At 43.1% G+C, this 20,875-nt stretch overlaps 1 protein-coding gene across 3 annotated transcripts in view; it reads left to right on the plus strand.

Annotated features, from left to right (window-relative positions):
- The window catches only part of FAM13A (family with sequence similarity 13 member A), a 117,620-nt gene that overhangs the window by 87,087 nt on the left and 9,658 nt on the right, over nt 1-20,875 (plus strand). For 2 of the 3 annotated variants that reach the window (XM_066317951.1, XM_066317950.1), the window contains 8 exons: nt 3,231-3,381; nt 11,037-11,250; nt 11,624-11,762; nt 12,858-12,939; nt 13,068-13,288; nt 14,638-14,721; nt 18,476-18,571; nt 20,118-20,201. In XM_066317951.1, the coding sequence (XP_066174048.1) occupies nt 3,231-3,381; nt 11,037-11,250; nt 11,624-11,762; nt 12,858-12,939; nt 13,068-13,288; nt 14,638-14,721; nt 18,476-18,571; nt 20,118-20,201 (1,071 nt within the window). The remainder of the gene's footprint in view (nt 1-3,230; nt 3,382-11,036; nt 11,251-11,623; nt 11,763-12,857; nt 12,940-13,067; nt 13,289-14,637; nt 14,722-18,475; nt 18,572-20,117; nt 20,202-20,875) is intronic. The other variant, XM_066317949.1, reaches the window with a different exon arrangement.

Here is a 20,875-nt window from a genome sequence, read left to right on the forward strand (position 1 = left end):
GGGGTGTTGGCATGGCTCAGGTAGGAGGAAGGCGAAAAAATGGCTGTGTTCTTGCATGAGGTTGTATTCCTAAAATGTGCTTAAGGATGCCTCCTGCTTGTGGCTGTAATGGAAGATCACATGTAGGGGAAGCAAGCCCTTTATATGGAGTTGCTTGGAATTCATATGTAACTGAACAGAATGCAACCTCCTGATCAGAATTTAAAAGTCTTTCTGTTGCCATTTATTTCTTGCTGTTGGAGCTACTCTTTATGCTCAATCTCCATTGGAGCAGGGAGAATGAATGCAGCTGACTTATCTCCAGGCGACTTAGATCTGCAGTTACTGGTGCCTGCAAAGCATGGCTGCAGAAGCAGCTTATAAAAAGCAGAATTCAAGTACCTCCTTGAAGATTTTTTGTAGTCACTTATGTAATATCTGCAGCGAACTGTGACTGCCAACTGTTACCAACATCATCAACTTGTTGCCCCTTTGATTTGTAAGAAATCGGGGCGCATCCATACCTAAGTATGAATGAAGTAGTTCTCCTTTACTTGATTCTTTTCCTAGAGATTGGCAGCTGATGATGTCAGGAAATCAAAAAAGAAAATAAATGATGGGACTACTGAATTATCTACCACTCTATGGGTTTGGAGCATTAATGCAAAGGAAGTTAAACATCTGCTTTCTTGAGTCTCCTGGGTTTGTACCACCACTGTTTTTCAGAGCACCTAATGATTTATTCATTGTATTAGGGCCTACATCAGTGAGCAAAGAAAGAAGAGTAACTGGCTGCAGGCAGGGCACAGGCCTCTTTTTACATACCTTTTAAATATTTCCAATGACTGAAATGACTTCAGGAGAAAGAAGACTTCTATATGATCTTTCTAATATATGTGTATTTGAAATGTTTACCTATCTTGGAAATGCCTTTATATCTGCTACAGGTATCTTTTAAGTCTTAGTAAGTCAGAAGATTGTACTCTCTTCATAGAAAGACATTTATTTCTAATTAGTATCAGTAGTGGTGACGAAATGGTGTTCTCAGGTTGCTCCCTTTGAAATTGTGAAAATCTAGATACGTTCCTCTCCTTCACACTTCTTTGTTATTAAAAATAGCAGCAGTTTTGAAACTCAGTGCTTTATTTCTTTCCTTGCCTTAAAATATCACCTTTAAACACTGTGCCAGCAATTCACAAGCAGTTTATCAAATGGTACATTGGCCGCTGACCAATCTTTGTTTGTGAGGTACACAGACTATTTAAATCCTGGCAGGAAATTTGTCAATGGACCTTAGAGAAATACCTAAGTCCTCCCAACCTGGAAGCAGCTTAAAAGATATTGAATGGTGAATTAGCGTTTTTCCACATACAGCTCTCACAATAAACACATTTGTAATCAGATTTAGCGTCAAGCTGCATGAGTTATTAGTGCTTGGCAAACTGTCTAGTGTTTCATTTTGTCATAATGTTTCAAAAAGGCCATTTATTGAAATGAACAGGAAATACACACCTTACACAAATACAATGCAGAACACTCTTTACAAATACCAGGGTATTTATTGACCAGATTTTTAGAACAGTGGAACAGCCCAGGTTGAAAGGGACCTCAAAAGATCACCTGATCCTTTTGTGGGAAAGGAAGCCTAGATGGAATTATTTAGCACCCTATTCAGTTGCAGGGATTGATGGAACTGAATCCAGATAAAAACCTTCATTCATATGATTTGTCTACTGGGCAACTTTTTTCCCTCCTCATGAAATTTACTTGTTTTTCTCTTTTCAAAAGGGAAAAGATGCACCAAAAACATCATTAGCTTTCTGCAGATGAAATAAAGTAAATGTGCCTTACTGGCATGTACTAAGGATATTGGAGTATTTGGCCGTGCTTCTGGATTCACAAGGAAAATAGGTCCAAAAATACTGGTTATTTTCTGTTGGCCCATTTTCTTCCCATAGCAGAATACGCAGATTGTTTACTAGATTTTCAAAATACCTGCAGAGGGAAAATCTGCATGCTGACTGCCCACTAGACTATATTTGAGAGAATTATGCCTAAGCTGTTCTTAACAAATCCCAATAGTTTATGTAGCAACATAATCCTGTCTATTCATCTAGCTCTGTGTTTGTTGGTGGGTTTATACATATCACAGTACATGTTTATGTACATGCATTACACTTCCTTCTCCCTCCTGCCCTCTGTGAGGCATTACAGCTAGTTTGTTTTGGAGTGACAGAAGCGCTCTCATCAGGCGCTGTCACAGACACGCGCACTGTGTCCCTGGATTGTGGGAATGGCAGGGATTTCTGCACAAATGCACACGGACGTGTGGTATGTGCAGGGGAGAACAGGGCTGAGACAAACTGCACTCGCTTCTAGGTAGTGCTGGCTGATGAATCGTGTACTTGACAGAACTCTGCTTTTTTTGTTGGTTGTTTTTTTTTTTTTTTAATTCCTGTTACTGGATGCTTGTGTGAATTTTTTTGGCGTTTCCCCAGAGTCCACACTGCTTGCAGCTGAGATGCCAAACCCTACTGCCGTTTGGATTTGCGCAAGACCGCTTTAATACCCAGAGCTCCTCCATAAATAGTTCTGCTCTCCCCACGCCCAGCTAGAAAACAACCACAGGAAATGGGGGAATGTGCAGCCAGCACAGCTTAGCTGGCACTAATTGATCTGAGCCAGCACAGCCTGCATGAGAGCATTCATGTACGTAGCCTGTGCTGCTGGCTGGCTGCGGCTGCTGCCTCAGGAGTTCCGTGCCTGCTTTTTAGAAGGCACCATATTGCTACAGCCTCACATCAGCAGCAGCATTTTTGTTGTTGCTTGAAGGAGTTGCGCTCCTGTAGGAAGTGTACGCAGCCACCCCCCTCCCTTTCTCCCTGCCTCCCTGCTTCCCTCCCTCCCATTTCATCCCATGCCACTACTGGAAGCTTTCTCATCTGCATGCAGTTGTCAGGGCAGGCAGTCTCGGGAACTTGTAGTAGCTTTCTAAAGAAGGAAAAATTCAAGGAAGGCTGATGGACGGATTTTTTTGCTGGTGTGAGTGAGCAATTAGTACACAGGGGTCACCGAGCAAGGGATTTTAATTTGGAGCAGGAAGCATTAGGGTCTGTTCGTATCTTTTTAGCCAAAGGCATGAGCTTACTGCTGCTGTGACTCGCAGGGGTTTTTTCCCCCCTCTGCATCCTGAAACGTTTTTTGGTTTTTTTTCCTTTCTCTCTCATTTCCTTGGGTGTATGGGAACATAGCTGACTTCAAGTATGAAGATTCAAGAACATCCAAGCATGCCTGAAAACAAGTTGCAAAGAAATCAAGATGCTGATGATCAGGAAAACAGCTTTGTATCTGAAGTGCCTCGGCTGGATTTAACATCACTGTGTGATGACAACAACTGGGAAGGTAGGATTGTGTGATGGCTGGCTGTGTGAGTGAAATGAGAGAGGAGGAAACCTGAGTGGGCTGGGTGTATCTTTATGTGACCATGTTGTCTTGCTGAAAACTATAGAAAAGCAACTTTGTCCTGAATATAGAACTGAAAGTTTGGAGAAGTTGGAAGCAAATACTGAATGGTACTGAATGTAGTTGTCGCTTACAGGTGGAAAATGAAATGTTTTGTTCTTCAAGTTACTTTCATGTCCTTTTTAGTACTGAGTCCCTGAGGGTTTCAAGATACCTTATTTCTCAGTGGCTGATCAATGGGTAATTAAGCTAGACTGCCCTAGCTTCAAAGCAACTGGGTATTTCAAACTCTAAAAAGAACTTCTCTTCAATCACCGTTTGGAAATAATGATTCACACCTGAAAAGCACAGCTGGTAAAAAGTGCTGTCTATCTGCTACTTGGTCTTACAAACAACTTACTTTTGTGTATGCTGTGAAGGAATTCTGATCACCAGCTTAAATGGCAGTGTTAAATTGATTGTATGTCATATAAATTGCTTTAATGTTGTTTCTTATCTCTCTTCTCCAGAGTACATGCTTGATTGGCTGTACACTTACTCATGTATGAGTGGGAATCTGGGCAAACTCTGTGGGTGCCACGACCTTGATTTCATTTGAAATTAACTTGAAATGAAGGTGTCCAGCAGTTCTGGGATCAAACCCTTTTCTAGTTACAGTGTATGTGTCTGTGCGCAGGCCAGAGTTCCTCTGTTAGGTTATGCTTTAGGAGTGAAAGATGGGGTTTGACAAAGAAGAAGCAGGAAAACACAAGTGTGGTGTTTTAATAAAGCAAGCGAGGGAAAAAGTGCAACTAATTCATTGCTCTGAAATGACAGTCTCTGAGGAACACTGGGAAGGAAAGGAAGTTCTCTGCTCCTGCCTCCACAGTGTACGTGACCTAGTATGTTTTGCCTTTCTCTCTTGGAGGAGAGTAGTTACGATGCTTCAGGTGCGAGTAAAGAAAACCCGCAGCCATGGCTGCCTTTGATTCAGCCAGGCAAACAGTCACTGTGCACAGGAGGGAATTTTTCCATTTGCTTGCTGGGTGGGGATTCCCTGGGTGGAATCACCACACATGCAGCAGGGCTGATCAAAGCGCCATGGAAGGGCTCCCAGGCAGCCCTGGCTGCTGGATGTTTACTGAGGGGCCAATTAGCAGAGCCCTGCAGGGTCTCAAGCCAGGGTGAGCATGTCTGTGTTCTCAGAGGTGATGTGTGGCTTCAGCTGTCCTCTGAACCTTTGGAAATAATGACTTTTTTTTTTCCTTCCTGCATTACTAATAGGAATCATATGAACACATGAAGGGGGGAACACAGCTCCTTTCTGTCTGCCAGAGGCTTTCCCATTGTATGAAATAAGTTGCTTCTTTGGTACAGCTCTCTCTTAGTAGGCATGCTCTTATGTTTGGATTCCAGCTTTCTTGCTCTGCAAATATAAGACAGGATTATGGGCACATGTGACTGTGCTTCTCTCTGATTGCTCCTTCCTCCCTTCTGTTCACGTGTATTTCGCAGGAGGAGGAGGTGGGCAGTTGCAAAAGAATCAGCTGTGTGGGGTGAGAGAGACATCATCTTCTGAAATGTGTGCCTTCCAGAATCACCATTTTGTTGGTGTGGGTGAACAGCAGCAAAATGGTGCCTTCTGTGTCTCAGCAAGAAGAGACTGAGTCTTTCCTAGCTGTGGATGTGGAATCAAGCTTGCAGCAGCCAGGAGGAGGAATATCTTAATGTCAACTCTCAGACTGCTTCTGTAGCTAACAGCAGAGTCTGTTGCTGAGACTGGCTTTGCAGGGCAGGGTTGTACCACATCCACACCTATAGCGACCAGGACATCCTCCCTTTCCCTACCAGCCAACCTGTCACTCAAACCTTCACACATCTCTGCAGGATCCATGCCACAGCTCTGGTTGCATCCCCAACAAAAAAGAGAAAGGACTGTACCTACAAATGCTTTAACAGTGAGCTGTTTATTGCTTTGCTCTAGCAAATTTGGTAGGTCCACCTCTTGGGAAATTATCCATTCTTTCAGGACATAGCTGAGCTAATGTTTGGGGTCATGGTCCTCTAGATCATACTGTAGGAAATACAGACTGTCTAGTGACTAGGGCAAATGCTGGGACTTTCACAAGTGACATGTGAGAACAATTACAGGTTGAGGACTTGCCTTCAGCTGTAGCTGTTACTGCCTCCAGTCAGATGTTGGGAAAGAGCCTTCAACAATGGGCACAAAATTACACAAGACAACCTTGTCCACTGACTAGCTTTTATTTGTCACTCAGGCAGGCTCTCCATCATTTAAAGAGCAGAGCTGCCCTAAAAGCCCTCATTCAGGGGCACAGAAGTATGATAACTGCTGCCAGGTGAGCTGGCAGGGCACTGTGCCCTTCATGTTGTGCTAGAAGTAATTTCTACCAGATTTTTTTTCCCCATAAATTTCACCTCATAGTCAAATCTGTACACAAGGAAAGAGTAGCTGCACTTCTCCAGGTTGTGTTCCCTTCACCTAAAGCTGAGTATGGCGAGGACAGAGACGTTTTTTCCTTGCTCCCTGCAATACATAGCCTCACACTTTGCCATGTGCCCGCCTTCTGCATCCCCCTCACCTGCTAAGTATAGAGGCTTGTGTAGGAATCATCAGGCTATTGACGTAGCACCCAGGGCATGAGCAGTGCCCCAGCAAAATTCAAGTGCTGAGCTCCTTGCCTCAGTGCATTTCCCGTGGTCCAGCAAGTATTTTCCCGCTGTGCATTTGGCATGTGTGGATCGGGGAGTTTTATTGCCCTGGATGTGGACCGAGCTGTCCCTGTGAACTGGGGATGTCATGTCTGACTGCTGGGTTTGCCTGCTAAGCTGGTCAGTGAGTGCCAGCTGAGGTGGCTTTAGGAGCAGGCATGTTCAGAGCTGCTTCCACAGCTAAGGCTTCTAATTGTCGTGGATTACGTTTGGATCGGGTGCAGTGACTGAGGAGAACAGAGTGTTCTCTCACAGGCCAGCACTATTGTGCAGATTTCTCACCAAATGTTTCTAATTCAAGCCCAGAACTTGCAATCCTGTCCTCAAGGAAAATCTGGAAGTATGTTGCTCTCCATAGCAGCGGCTGACCTTGTCAGCAGATTGGGCTGAGCAGGCAGCTCAGTAAATCAATATGATGTGTGATTGCTGCTGATGTCACCCGATTACTGACACTTTTAAAAAGTTCTGTAGCTGAGATTTCAAGCATAGTTTACAGTAACAAGCACTTATGAAATAATCTGCAGGCATTTTTTCTTCAAGCTTAAAAGAAAAAAAGCAGAGGTTAAAAACACAATTTGAGTTCAAGTATTGCAGCACTTGAGACCCTGAGGGTGAAGCTGATCTACAAATAGTTTCGACACTGACTTAATTGATACTTTTTTCATGGAAAAAACCCAAGTAATGCAGAAAAACCCATATAGTATAGCAGAAGGGAAGCTGAATTTAGTTTTTTTCAACACTGTGAACTTAGATTGATCAGTGTATTTGTGTGTAACACTCTTTAGCATAAGAAATCAAAAGATGATGAGGCACATTCTATTTTTATTACTAAGTATCAAGATTGTTTACTGAATAGCATCAAAATATTAAAATTGTATTTTTGATTGTTGTCGCATGCTATGAACAAAATACAAAGTTTGCTTCCTGTCTGAGAGATGTGTCATCTCACTAAGTGAAAAGGTGTGGTAGCACTGTATTTGGGCTATTCTTTTGATCTATGTAGGAAGAATGCCTGCTGATGTATTCAAACAAGGATATTTTCACAGTTATTTATAAGATGGTGAAAATAGGTTGTTACTGAGCTAGTGAATGCTTTGGATGGGGCTTTAAATTACTTTATTCATTTCATTATGAGAGGTCTTTCTGGAGTCTTCCAAGTGGCATCTGATACTAGCACTTCAGGTGTTGAAATGAGTTTAGACTTTTTAATCCCTCTGGACCTACTTCAATTTAGAGTAGCTGAGATTTGGCCTCGTTTGTTTGACAGATGGGTGTGTGTAAAAGCAGTGTTAGCAGCATGTATGAGCTGTGTGGCTGCAGAGAGGGAAACAGGAGATGCCTGTGGCATTTTGCTGGCTGCACCTCAAGTGGTATTTCTGTGTAGACACCCCTCTGTTGGCCCTGCAGCCCCCAGTAACTCTGTGGCAAATAAGCAGTGTAGGGATAAAAAAAAACCCTCAGGTTTTGTCAGCAAGAGGGCTTGGAGCTCACCAGTTATACACCAGTTTGATACAATAAATCTTTCTTCTCCTGAGAAGCACTTAATGGTTCAGGTTTATTAAGATCTCCAGCCCTCTATGCAGCAGGTTGGCAGAGAGGTTGTCCTGCCGTAGGGGATGCTCTGTGTGCCTACGGAGCTCTGCAGAGCCACACCTGGCAGATGGCTGACAGCTTTATTGAAAGATGAGCTGGTTGTGGGGTTGTGAGAGGGAGAGCAGCACTCCTGAAGGGCAGCAGGCTCACGGTTCACTGCTTCTGTGCCAGCTTAGAAAAGGCATGCCTGAAAGAAATGCCTAGAGAGTCCGACCAAGGCATTAAAATTTTTTTCACGCTTTCTCTGCATTGGTACAGCCATGGTGACTAAATATTCCCCCCTTTTTTTTTTTCCTTTTTTTTTTTTTCTCATGATAAGTTGTCATTCTAAAATGGGGGGAAAAGTAGTACATGAGAGGAATGTGGACATGACTAGAAAACTGAGATTTTTTCCTTGAGCAGGAGAGAGATGTGTTCAGATCAGAAGAGGAGTAAATGTAACTGTGCTGTCAAGTCAGTGGCAAAAAAAAAGGTGAAATGTTTACAATATCTACTGAAATTTTGTTCTTCAGTTAGCAGCAAGGGAAAAGGCTGACAGCATAAATCATGGTAGTTGATGCTTTAAAACTGGATTTCATAGCAGATACTTCAAAAAACCATGCAGTCCAGGAGTTCAGCAGCCTTCAGAAAAAGCTCAATGCTTTGATAGCTATCTTGGCTAAATGAATTACAAAGGATATTATGTATCCTGTTAAAGAGGAATTAATTGTGCACTGTCAGAAGAAGCAGCAGCTTACCCTTAGTGGGTTTCTGTGTATTTGTGTGATCCAGCAATTCCAGTGGTTCCAGCTGAAGGGCCTGGCACCTGGCCAGGAGGAGGGAGAAGACAGCTGGACTGCAGCTCTGGTCCGTTTAGTGATCTGATGTAGATAAAATCTGTAATTGTGCATATCTAAATATGTTCCTTCATGAATTGCTGCATTGCTCTCAGGGGTCTAGCCACTTTGTGTCTAGTTGAGGTTTTGTCTTCTAAATGTATATGGTCAGCAAGGGCAACAAAATTACCTATAGAGTCAGACCTTCCAGGAGCAAGGGTTAAAGAAAGCTGATAGCAGCCGTTTCTTCTGTCAAGTCTCAAATTTGATTTTTCCTTTTAGGACCTTTTTTTTCTTCTCCCCTTTAACACTTTCTTTTTTGGAATGGGAGTTTCTGTTTTGGGGGAGTATTTTGAAATCAACAAAATAGAAAGCAGACATACCTCAGCCTAAATTAGGTTACACGAAGTGCTTTGCTGTCTTTTGATCAGAGGCTCTTTGAGCCATGGCAATTCCCTGAACATCGCATGCTATCTGGTTTTAAATCCACCTTGGACAAAGTCACATACAACATACATGATTAATAATGGCTTTGTTAGCTGGTGTGGGAGGAGCTTAATTTAGTTACTGCTAAATATGCCTGATTTTTTCTGAGTTTATTCCACCTATGTAAATCCCAGGGAGGTGTTATTTAACAATTTCCAAGAGGAAATTCGGTTTGCAGGTGAGAGGTATTCAAACAACTAGAATTGTGAGGTGTCTGGAAGAATTTTGTGCATATTTAAGTCTTGTTTCTACTGGTCAAATATATTAATTTTTTTTTCCTTTTGTATTACCCTATATTTTGCTACAAAAGATCTTGTGAGACTCTTCCTAAAATCAAGAAAGATTCAAGGACATGGGTGCAAAATATTTCAGGTATTAGAAACTGCTAAGGCTGAACAGAGCTTGGAAAAACTCTTTTTGCAGAAATGATCTGAAGGAAGTTCAGGCTGCATAAGCTTTCCAAACCATGGCAAAACAGCCTTCATACACTTGGGGCTTGCACACCCCATGGGAGCAGTCCCTGTGAGCTAGGCTTGTATGTGCCTCTCTTACCACAACACCAACACCTTTGAGGGGCTCATGCAGAAAGCTTGTGCAAAAACCTCCTGTCCCTCCTTTCAGGGTAGCATAGCAGTGTGCATACAGCACCAGCCTCTAAGTAGAGGCATGCCATTTTTATCCATGTTCTAAGGAAGAAGACAAAAGGAGGAGAGCATCATTTGGAGATGTGCACAAGCCAAACAGCACTGAGCCCATCACTGCTGCATCGGCGATGATCTCGCGCTGCCCGAGTTGTACAGAGAGGGACATTAAACAGCACACGGGTTCTGCAGGGGAATCTTCCTGCCATCCACTCTGAGCTGTGAAAACGTTAACCTTGTTCAGCAAAAGGAAACACTGCTTTTTATTCATAAACTGGTAACTTCAAAAGCTCCCTCTCTTTGGGAATGAAGAATAGACACCCTAGGCACAGGAAACAATTAGTTCATAGCTCTGCAACTGGTCTGGGAGCTTTCTATAAGGTTTTTGTTTTGTTACTTGACTCTAGAGCTATTTGTTAGATTTATAAGTTCAAAGCCTGGCTCTTGGCACCACAGGATTAGACAGTTTAAGTAGGAGCATGCAAATCAGCTTAGTAAACTATCTGAACACAAAATGTTAGACTCCTTATGGCATCTGGAGGGAGTGATCACAAGATTGAGGCGATTGCTTTCCATGGGCTCTATTATGCTAATCAGCAGTGCTAAATTTGGTTTCCCTTTCTCTCCCACTCCACCACCTCCCTGTACAACATTGCTTTTACTTTTGGCTGGTTAGGTTGTCCAGGGGGCTGAAGATTTCCTTACATTCCTACCATGCTGTAAGCAGCATGTGAAAGGGAAAAGGGGAAACTCAGGCCATATTACTATAATTGTTGATATGTGGGCTAAACACCCTGTGGAACAAGTGGTGATGTGATGCACCTTTTGCTTGCAGATTAGAAGAACTTATGCGTGCTCCCAGGCTTTGAATTTCCAATATCAGGCAACAGGGTCATATTGGAGTGCTGGGGCCTGTAGAGGAACCATTAACACAGTATTTATTTATAGCCTTTGTACATCCTGAAACTGAAAAAAAATCCTTCTGGAACCCAATTGCCTCTTCTATATACCATGTGCCTGTAATGTTCTCTGTCCATCATGACTTTTTCCTCAAAGGTGCTAGCTGGTGCTTGCCTCATTTGGTGTCAGTCCATAGTAATTCCTGGTCAGCTTTTGGGTAGTTTTCTGTTGCATCCAAGCGATGACTTACATTTCTGTAGGTTACCTGCTGTTGCCAGGCTTTGTAATGCTTTGCACACAGGGCAGATGGGAGTAGTGGCTAGAGAATGCCTGGTGACACGACTCACAGTGCAGGGTGAGCAGGTCACGGTTCATTAGAAACTACCTGGAGTCTGTCTTATATATAAAACAAACCTGATAAAACCAGCCTTTGTCTTACTGTTCCCAGAGCCCATCCCTGCTCTCTCCTCATGGCAGCGAGACGGCTTAGACTCAGATGAGGCTCGCCTTTCCCCGCAGGCCGGGCGCTTGATTCGCCAGCTTCTGGATGAGGACAGCGATCCCATGCTGTCCCCTCGCTTCTACGCCTATGGACAGAGCCAACAGTACCTGGATGATACAGAAGTGCCTCCTTCTCCTCCCAATTCTCATTCCTTCATGAGGTGGGTTGTGATTTTCCCATGCTGACTTTCACATGCAGCTGCAAAGGGTTTGCACAGTTGCATCAAGCAGCGTCTCTTTGGATCGGTTGTGCTGCGTTGGGTTTCTGTCCCTACTCACTGGGAACTGATATTTTTGATAAAGTTCTTTCTAGTTATTAATTTCTGGGTTTTTTCATAAATATCTAGGGATTTGCTGTTGCTGAAAGAGGTTGTTAGAGCATCTTTTGCTATCTGTCATTGCAGAATAGCAACATAGCATTCTCACTTTTGTAAGCCTTGCCTTTATTTACACAATGTTGAAGTGGTCTTCTCTGCATCAAGTTGTACTGTGGCTGTTTGGATAAGCTTTTGCTGCAATATCTGCTCTTGGCAGGAGACGGAGTTCGTCTTTAGGATCTTATGAAGATGACAGAGAAGACCTCACCCCTGCTCAACTCACCCGGAGGATTCAGGGGCTGAAGAAAAAGATCAGGAGATTTGAGGACAAATTCGAAGAGGAGAGAAAATACAGAGTGAGTCTCTAGGAGTTAAGAATTTATGTGGAGAGGTATGCATTAGCAGCAAAGAGAAGGGATACCAGGGAAGTGGGTCAAGCATGCAGAGGGACACCAGAGAAATATGCCAAACATACAGAGGACTTGAAAGCTTTTATAACAAGGAAAGGAAAAAAAAAAAAAAGGCAGAAGACCTGCTTCCCCCAAGAAATATGTATGCACACTGAGCAGATTACCTTTCCAGGTGTTATGCAACATCCATGCAGCACAAGAGAGGAAGGCTAGTGAAGTGACAGGATTTTGACCACTGCTTAAGACAGTATGTAGGAACAGCTGTGTTCAATTTCTGATTGTTTATTTATTGAACATCAGCATATGGGAAGCACCGTTGCTGATCTCATTTGCATGATGGTAATCCCAGGACACCAGGAGAGAGAGCAGCTGCCTTCACTCCTGAGCAAGGAACCACAGTCAAGTGCTGCTGAGCAGCATACTGGACTCTCAGTTGTTCTGACATGCCCTTCTGATGCACAGAAAGCTTTGTAAGGAACTGTGAAGCTTTGCATGTGTGCATCTTTGGCTATCTAAGTGGTGAAGAACTGTACTAGAAAGATCTTGCCTGCAGTGGGAAAGGCTGAAAGAAGTGCTTAGAGCTTGCTGTAGCCTAGAATTTGGGTTATTTGATGTCTTTGGATGTAAGGCAGCCTTTGGTGTGAATATATGTGTCATAACACTTTCCCGACTGTTTATGCAAGGTTTCCTCTATTTTAGTGGTATCCTCTTGTTAGGAAACAATAGACAAAAGGATTCCAATGTGCATCCAGCCCTCTGAGTCACTCCTACAACTTAATCACTGGCATCAGATATTCTGTGTTTTCTAAAAAGAAAATCCATTTCATGATGCTGCTAAGACAGGTGTTGTGATAGGCAGGAATAATTAAAATAAGTTCTGAAATGGGCTGGTCACACATATGCAGCTGCCAGTCAGAAGCCAGTGGTTGTGCACTATGCTGGGTCCAAATTCCACTGTAGCCCTTTATGCCACACACTCGTTTCAGTGAATCTCTCCTGGTAGTTTAACACAGATTCAGCATGGCTTTTCTTTCCTCCCAGCCTTCCCACAGTGACAAAGCAGCCAACCCTGAAGTGCTCAAATGGACAAATGATTTGGCCAAATTCCGAAAGCAGCTTAAAGGTGAGCAGCCACTAGTGGTGCACCTTTGGGGGTAGCTCGATTCTGCCTCATTTAGACCTGATGTGAGGCAGTGATCATGACACTGTCACACTTTGAAAATGAAGAATTACTCATCTCTCCCTGTTCAGAGTCAAAACTGAAGATATCGGAGGAAGACCTTGGCCCTGTTGTGCGTCAGCGCAGCAACACACTCCCCAAGAGCTTTGGCTCTCAGCTGGAGAAGGAGGATGACAAGAAGCAAGACCTGTCAGATAAATCTGCCAAGCCTGCTGTGGAGGTGACCCTTGACTCCATCCAGAAGAAGCTTCAAGAGAAACGAGCAGAGACAAATCGACCTGAAGACATTAAGGTACAATGTAGACAGGTCAGATTTAGGCCATTAAGTGCAAGTAGGTTGCTTGTGGCTGCACAGTCACTTGTGGAAAGCCTTGTGGTTTTCTACATTTTGTTAAAAAGTCTGCAGCTTTTAGTCTGGGCTCACTTGCTTTAGTTCCTTTCCCTCTGCCTTTAGTATCTTGATTGTTTTTCCCAGAGCTCAGTTTCTATTGTATGTCATCTTGTGTTCTTTGTCTGACCCTTGTATATTCCTAGTAATGTTTCTGAATTATTGCAGTTTTTTCCTGCCCTGTGTTTGGCTATTTTTGTTGTTACATCCAAAGGTTTCTGGCAAATTCTGAGTCTTCCAGTGCTTCTGGAGGTTGTGTCATCTGTTTGCTTCTTGTTCACTCCAAAACTGAATGTTGTTCTCTCAGGGTGTGTTACTGCTAACCTTCAGAGTTTCACATTGAGCTCTGTTAGCTGCTGTAATCTCTGAGGGTTATCAGAAGAGAGGTCTTCGTGTCTGATGTTGTGAGCTCCTGAGATTTGGGCAGCCTTGTAATGAAGTCCTTGAGTCTGCTGACATGTAAATTGTGTAGTGCTGTATAAGAGTGAGGCAGACAGCATTATCTTTGTTTGCTAGATCTGCAGAAGAAAAACATACAGCGTGTGTTTTGACTATTTTCTGACTGTAGCAAGAATCTGCAGTCTAGCTTACTGTAGGACTGTGATGGTATTTGGTGCTGTGATAGGAAGAAAAGGCTTGGTGTGGGGGGGAATTTTGGCCAACTTAATTAGAGAATTCTTCTCTAACTGTCTTCCCAATTTTATTTTATTTTTTTTTACTTTGTCCTCTCTTGTCTGCTACAGCTTTTCACTGCATAGCAGAATTGACAGTAAGAGGCAATCTGATAGCAGTTCAGTTCTTGGTTAAGTGTATTTGTGACAGTCAAAGCAAAGGTGTCAAGCTTTACAAGAGGTACTGGAATTGGTCTCAGATTTGGAAAAAAAGAAAGGACATGTGTTCTGTTGTAGAATTTACATTTCAGATCTTTACTGAAAAAGACACATTAAAAGTTGCATAGTGTTGTTTTTTCAAAGCATGCTTATAATCTTTAAATCCACTTCAGGTACATAAAATACCTTCATATGCAAAGTTTCTGTGTTTAATCTGTCTGCATTGAGCACAAACTTCTACTCACATTAACAATCTTTTTGGCAATGTAGCTGGGAAAAGACAACGGGAAGGTAGAGATGAATCTTTAAAACGTAATGATGGTATGACATGGTTTGGTTATGGCACAGATCTATATTTCTTGAGTCCAGGAATCTGACTTTTTTTCTTCCTCCCTTTCCCTCTCTCTGTGCCACTTTTCATAGGACATGACACGAGATCAGATAGCAGCTGAAAAAGTGGCTCTTCAAAAAGCTTTGTTGTATTATGAAGGCATTCATGGCAGACCGGTATGTACTGCAGCTTTTTTTTTTTTTTTTTTTTTTTTTCCCCTTTCAAAATACATCTTCCTCCATCTTTCTTTGTGGTAAATGATGCCCCTAAAATGCCACTTTGATGTCAGGTCACTAGAGCTCCTTGCTCTACAAACCACACTGTCACCCTCTAATCCACCTCGCTGATCCTTCACTTCCGCAGCTGCTGAGGAGTCTGTTCCAGGCAGGGTGATGTCCTCACACAGCACTGGGCTGGACAGACACCTGCAGGACAGAGTCTACAGGCTGAATGGGCATTCTATTGGCATTGTGCTTACCAGGTTCCACAGACATCCAATTTGTGGCCCAGTGGACAGTCTGCATGGGAATAGTTGTGCATGGTCCCACATCCAGCCAAGAAGTTTGCAGTTTTCTGGTATCAGTGGTATAAGGTTTCTTGTTAATTTGATCTTAACAAGGGCAACTTATTTGTGAAGACAGAGAATTAAGTTTTGTCTCCTGTTGACCCCTGGTGTGGCAGAAACACATTGGCTTCCAGGCCATGAAGTTGGCTTTTTATGAGTCCCTCCTTGTCTTTCACTGATGGCATTATAATCTTTGTGACCAGCTGTATAGGTAAAGTAACTTAATTTCAGAGTGCGACTAATCCCCTGAGCAGTGGCTTGGGAGTAGCAAATTACTGCTTATAAGGTTGATTGGTGCAGCTCACAAATCTGTCATTCTGATGCTGCACGAGATTCCTAATTGTTTCCTTCTGAATTATATCTTTCTTACCCATTGTTTTAAAAAGTCTCCCTTCTTTATTTAAATGCCTTCATGCAGTGCTAATATTGTACAGTCAGAACTGTATTAGCAACTGAAAATGGCATAGCTACATGAGAGGACAGGCAGATTTATTCTTGTGTAAAATAGAAAAAGAGCAGCACAAAGGAATCCACTTAACCTTTCCTGTGTTCTCTGTGAGACCAAGTCCTTTTTTTGCTGCTTTTACAATTATATAAATCAACAGTTGGCATCTTACTGAAGTGAACTCACTTCAATCTGTTCAAAAAGATAACAAGGCCAGAGTCTATTGTGTCAGCATACTTTTATTTCCACCTAACTTTTCCAGTGCTTCATTTATGCAACTGCTTTTTAATTTGCTTTGTTTTTAAGAAAGCTGTCTATATCTAGCAACACTGAACTGCATGGCAAGGAAGACTGATCAGCTATTACTGCTCCCAGCTCCTGGCAGTGCAGCAGTGGAAAAGTACTGAGAGCTTGAGGAGAATGGGGATAGTTCAGCCAAGTTTTTTTTTTTTTTCCTTAAAGATATTTAACTAAACAAGAAAAACAATGGAGCTCAGATTTATTGTGCAATTGGGTCTTTCTGCACCAGTGATAGATGAACCTGCAAAGGTGGAACTGAACTGTTTTAGTTAAGCCAGAAGTCTGTCTCTGCAGAAATTCTTGAGCTGCTCTAACAATGCAAGCAATGGTCTGTTCTCAGCTGCTGCTCTTTTGCAGTGTGGAGTGTGCCCCAGAGTCGTGTCAAAGGCTCCATTATTCAAATAGTCTCTTTGCATTTTGATGTTCTCCCAAAATATACTCAGGTTTTACTGATCTTACTTATGTTTAACTTATTAGACAGTGTGCCCATGTACTAAACATCTACTTTCAGAATATCCTTTCTGTAAAGTTTGCTGGTGTAAATGAGCTGCAGGACAGGCTCAGACTCCATACACTTAACTTCCAGTGCCTGTATTAATTCTCTGTTGCTCCTCCACACTGATATTCAGACACTGAAGGATATCATTTAACTTCTCCATCCCTCACCATACCTAAGGACTTTGTGCCCAGTCTAAGGTTTGTGTTTATTTTTCTGTACAGAACAGTGCAGTTAATCAACTTTGAAATGTTGTTAATTGAAGGTTTGATTCTCAGCCTAAACATAGCCTCATCATAGTCTTGGGGTTTTTTTTAAGTAGTAGACTGAGACAACAGTAGTGCTGTGCCTCCTGTTCCACAAACTGCTAATCTTGTAAAGCTAGGAGTAATACTTTTATTTTTATTTATATTATATGTATATATGTATGTAGGTTACTCATTTTCTCTACTTGTATTCTGGATGGGTTACAGAGAAATGTCCAAAGCTGGAGGCAACTTGCTAGCCAGTGCAATTGAGCGCAGGCACATCAGCACAAAACTCAACACAAAGGGGACTGAGTGAATTGTTTGATGCTGCTCACATCCCCCTAATCCATGTGAGCTGCTTACTCAATGAACAGGCAGCTTGAGGCTGTCAGGAATTGGAGCCCTCCTGTGCTTTGGGGGTGTGGCCCCCAGAGCTCAGACTGCCCATCTCTATGCCCTTTATCAGGCCTGGGGGTATTTGCATTGAACCAGGAAAGGAATAAAGATCTTCCCCCTTTTCCTCCCTGTTCATCTGCCCCCATCATAGGAAACACAGGTTTGGTTATCAGGAGGAAGATGGATGCTACCTCCAGATTCCTAGAGCTCATCCCTGCCATCCCACTCCTGGCAATACTTACAGCTTTTCTGCCCCTCACAAGCCAAAACTGTCTCTTTCTCTGGACGGAGGATGTAAGAGCTTTAGAAAGATTATGCCAATGAAAGTCAACTGCAGACAAAATTAAAGGCAGTTTAAAATTGCCTCCCTGTCTCAGGCTGTATTTCCTTTTCTCCTGTTTCTGTTGTTGAAAGAGAGACTGCAGAAAGCTCCCTAGGGGTTATGCTGTTGATACTGATTTTTATATGGCAGTTGTTCAGGTGCTCTAGTGATTAGCAGCAAGTAGAAAGGCATGACATCAGTTAAAGCTTCCTCATAAGAGCTTTATAATCTAAAGTTAGACAAAAGATGTAATGGAAGAACACTTATAGGATATGGGTCAGACAGTGCTGAATGATGATCAGGTTTTGCCGAGGATTTTGTTTGTTTTCTAATATGCTGTAAGGAAACACTGAAGAAATAAACCCCACCTTGAATCTAAAACAAAACCAGAAATGAGCACAGTCAGTTTATAATGCTTTCAAACCAGGGAGGAAGCACAACAAGCAGTAGGGAGGAGTGGAGTTAAGGACAGAGCAATATAAGGAACACCTGAGGTGGACATCACACAGCATTATTGTCTCTTCTCTGTGCCACACAGCCCTGGCACCTTCATCCCTTCTGAGCATTGCAGTGAATCCTTCCCAGCAAAGTGGCTGCGGGGAGGGGTGGTGGGCAAGGTTAGGGGGCTAAAAAGAGGAAAAATTGCTGGCTTGTACAGGAAATTAGAAGGAATAGCAAAGCCAGAAAGTCAGCTTTTGTGAAATCTGTAGTTTTCTGTACTCAAGGGAAATCTCCTCACATTGCAACATCCAGTCAGTGCAGCTGCTTTCTTTTCATGGGTCACAAACATGGCTATTGAGGGCTGGCCACAAGAACAAGGATGGGAAAGCTCATCTTGTGCTCACGGTGGCAGACGTGACTGCAAGCACAGAGTGCTGCCTCCACAGGTCGTTTTGTGCTGTGGACATCTAATCCCTAGCTGGCCGTTTAAGCCACCCGTCTCTTACAGCCCATTTTCAAGACACCCCACCCACAGCTTCAGCTGGCACCGGGCACAGGCGATGCTGTGATGGACAGGAGTTTTGGGGCTAATGCTGCTCTCCTGTCATCCCAGTACAAGTCTCTTCCAGCCCCTCAGACTGAGGGTGATGGCAGGTGTATGAGTTCTAGAGTGAGTATTTGTTGCAGGCTTCATGGACGTCTCTTTTTCCTTTTCAGGTTACCAAAAATGAACGGCAGGTGATGAAGCCGTTGTATGACAGGTATCGCTTGGTCAAGCAGATCCTCTCCAGGGCCAACACCATCCCGATTATTGTGAGTAGAGCATTCTTGTGTGGGCTATTTCTTTGGTTTCAAGCTGAGGAAGAAGGAATCACCACACTTTTGCATACAACATAATCACTGTGGCTAAGTCCCAACCTCCCTTATCACTCAAAGATCGAGCAAATGACTGACTCAATGACACATTTCATACTGAAGTTGAGCAAAGCTGGTCAAGTGATTTTGGGGCCACCTGTAAGCCATAGGGCACATCTTATTTTGTATTGTTTCTTCTCTTTCCATTGGGCTGCTGCTGTTATTTCATCCATCCTCTGTTTGGCTACAGCCTCACTTCTTTTTCCATAGCAACCCACGCTGAGCTGTAGGTCTTCCATGCTGCTTGGTTCCACAGGGTTGTACACAGGAACACAGACTTGAGTAGATCCCACAGGAGATGCCAGGCATGTCTTTGGCTGAAAGAAAGGCCCTCAGTCTTCTAACACGTAATTTGTATTAAAGATACTCTCCAAGTGGTGGATATTCCCTCTTTCAAGGTAGTGCTTTGCCACCAGCAAGGAACCCAATACACCCCTCTAGGGAAAAAAAATCACTGTCTTTAATTTTAGACAACTTGTGTAATCCACTTTTTACAAATTAATTATCTAAAAAACCCACACAGAATACTTCAAGCCTGTCTGTGGAAAGAGAGTTCTTTTATCAAAGCTCCTGTTTACTCTGTCTTGTATGAACTTTTTTTTGCTTTTCCTGAGCAGTGCTCATGTCCTGCCCACGTTCCCTAGACGGCCAGTGAAGCGAATGGGCTGGCACAGCATTACCCAGTGCAGTGTCACTGAGGAGTGGGGCTTTTTTCTGCAAATACTGTAAGATGTTCCTAGTCCTGCATTTAAAACAAAATAAAAAGCTGTGCCTCCTGAAATGTGCAAAGTAGTCCCCAAAATGTGTGCTGTGAAGACAGTGCTGGCAATCAAGGAGGAAGCTATGTAGCTGTGCATGGGCAGTTTAATGCAAAGCTGTCAAAGAGAGCCCAGGTCCTGTTTAGACACAAAACTGAAAATCCACAGAGGCTAGCAGAGGAGAGATGAGACTGGTTTTTTTCCCAGTCTTCTGAGTGAGAGCAGTGAGAGGTTCATAGAGAGACAGGATATATTTGAAAATCCATCTCTTCATCAGTAGGTACTTCAGTGGGAAATCAAGCTCTTGGAAAGCAAATCTGGAGAACCTGGCTGAGCTTACCCTGTAGCTCTGGAGAGCCAGCCAAATGCTCTGTGTGTGTATGGGCATCAGGCTGGGGATTATTTCTTGCAGCCTTTGCCTTGTAGTCACTACCCAGCTAAGAATCATCCAAGTTTCTTTTTAAAAGCAGATGGGCAGTGGTGTCCTTTGCTAAGCAAAATCCTGAGAGAAAACAGCCCGATGTTCAGGGGGTTTGCCAGGCCTATTTTTCTTCTTTGAGAAAGATATTTCTCCTGGTGGTCCAGCGATGAGCTGAGAGTGAATGTGTGGGCGAGAATGAGCTGAGAGCAGGTGGTGGAGGAGAAAGGGGTTCACAATGTAACATACTTGTTAACACCTGTCACAGGGTTCCCCCTCCAGCAAGCGGAGAAGCCCTTTGCTGCAGCCAATTATCGAGGGCGAAACAGCTTCCTTCTTCAAGGAGATAAAGGTGAAGACCTCCAGCTGCTAACTAATTGCTCCGTTTGCATCAACTTTCCCCTTATACCAATGAAACAGAATGGTTGATTGAATTTTTTTTTTTATCAGTGTTGATTTTTTTGCAGTGTCCTCCTGAAAAATCAGTAGCTGCTTTAAGCCTCGCCAATTCTGATCAAATTCTTCCCTTGTTGTAGATAAGACTACAGTGTTTCCTTGGCTTTGCATTCTTTCCTATCCTTCTCCTCTCCCCTCCATCTGCACATAATGTATTTTATTTTGCTTAAAAAAATTTTTGAAAAAATCAGTTACCCCTGTATCTTGCTTTTATTCTCGCTTTCCTTCTTTCTTTTAAAAAACGCTAACTTGTTTTGCAGTAGTTTCTCTCACTCCCAAGCTCTGTGGCTTGCACACAGCACCGTGGCAGGAATGAGCTCTCACAAAACTAACCCTCGCACGTGGAGCCAGCCGGGGCACTTACAGGATCCTTCCCTGCTCCCCTCCACTTACTTTATCCAGGCTCTTTTTCACCGCCTTGTGCAGGGTGTTTTTAACTTAATGAGGATGGAAGTAAGAACAGCTTGGTTCTGCTAATGGATACTTGGTCAGATTTGGATGGCAAGATTGTTGTGTTTCTTCTTGTGCTGCTGTGGAGTAGTAATTCGGGCTGGGGAACATTGCTACAAT

The sequence above is a fragment of the Sylvia atricapilla genome, chromosome 4, assembly GCF_009819655.1.
Source record: "Sylvia atricapilla isolate bSylAtr1 chromosome 4, bSylAtr1.pri, whole genome shotgun sequence".
NCBI lineage: Eukaryota > Metazoa > Chordata > Aves > Passeriformes > Sylviidae > Sylvia > Sylvia atricapilla.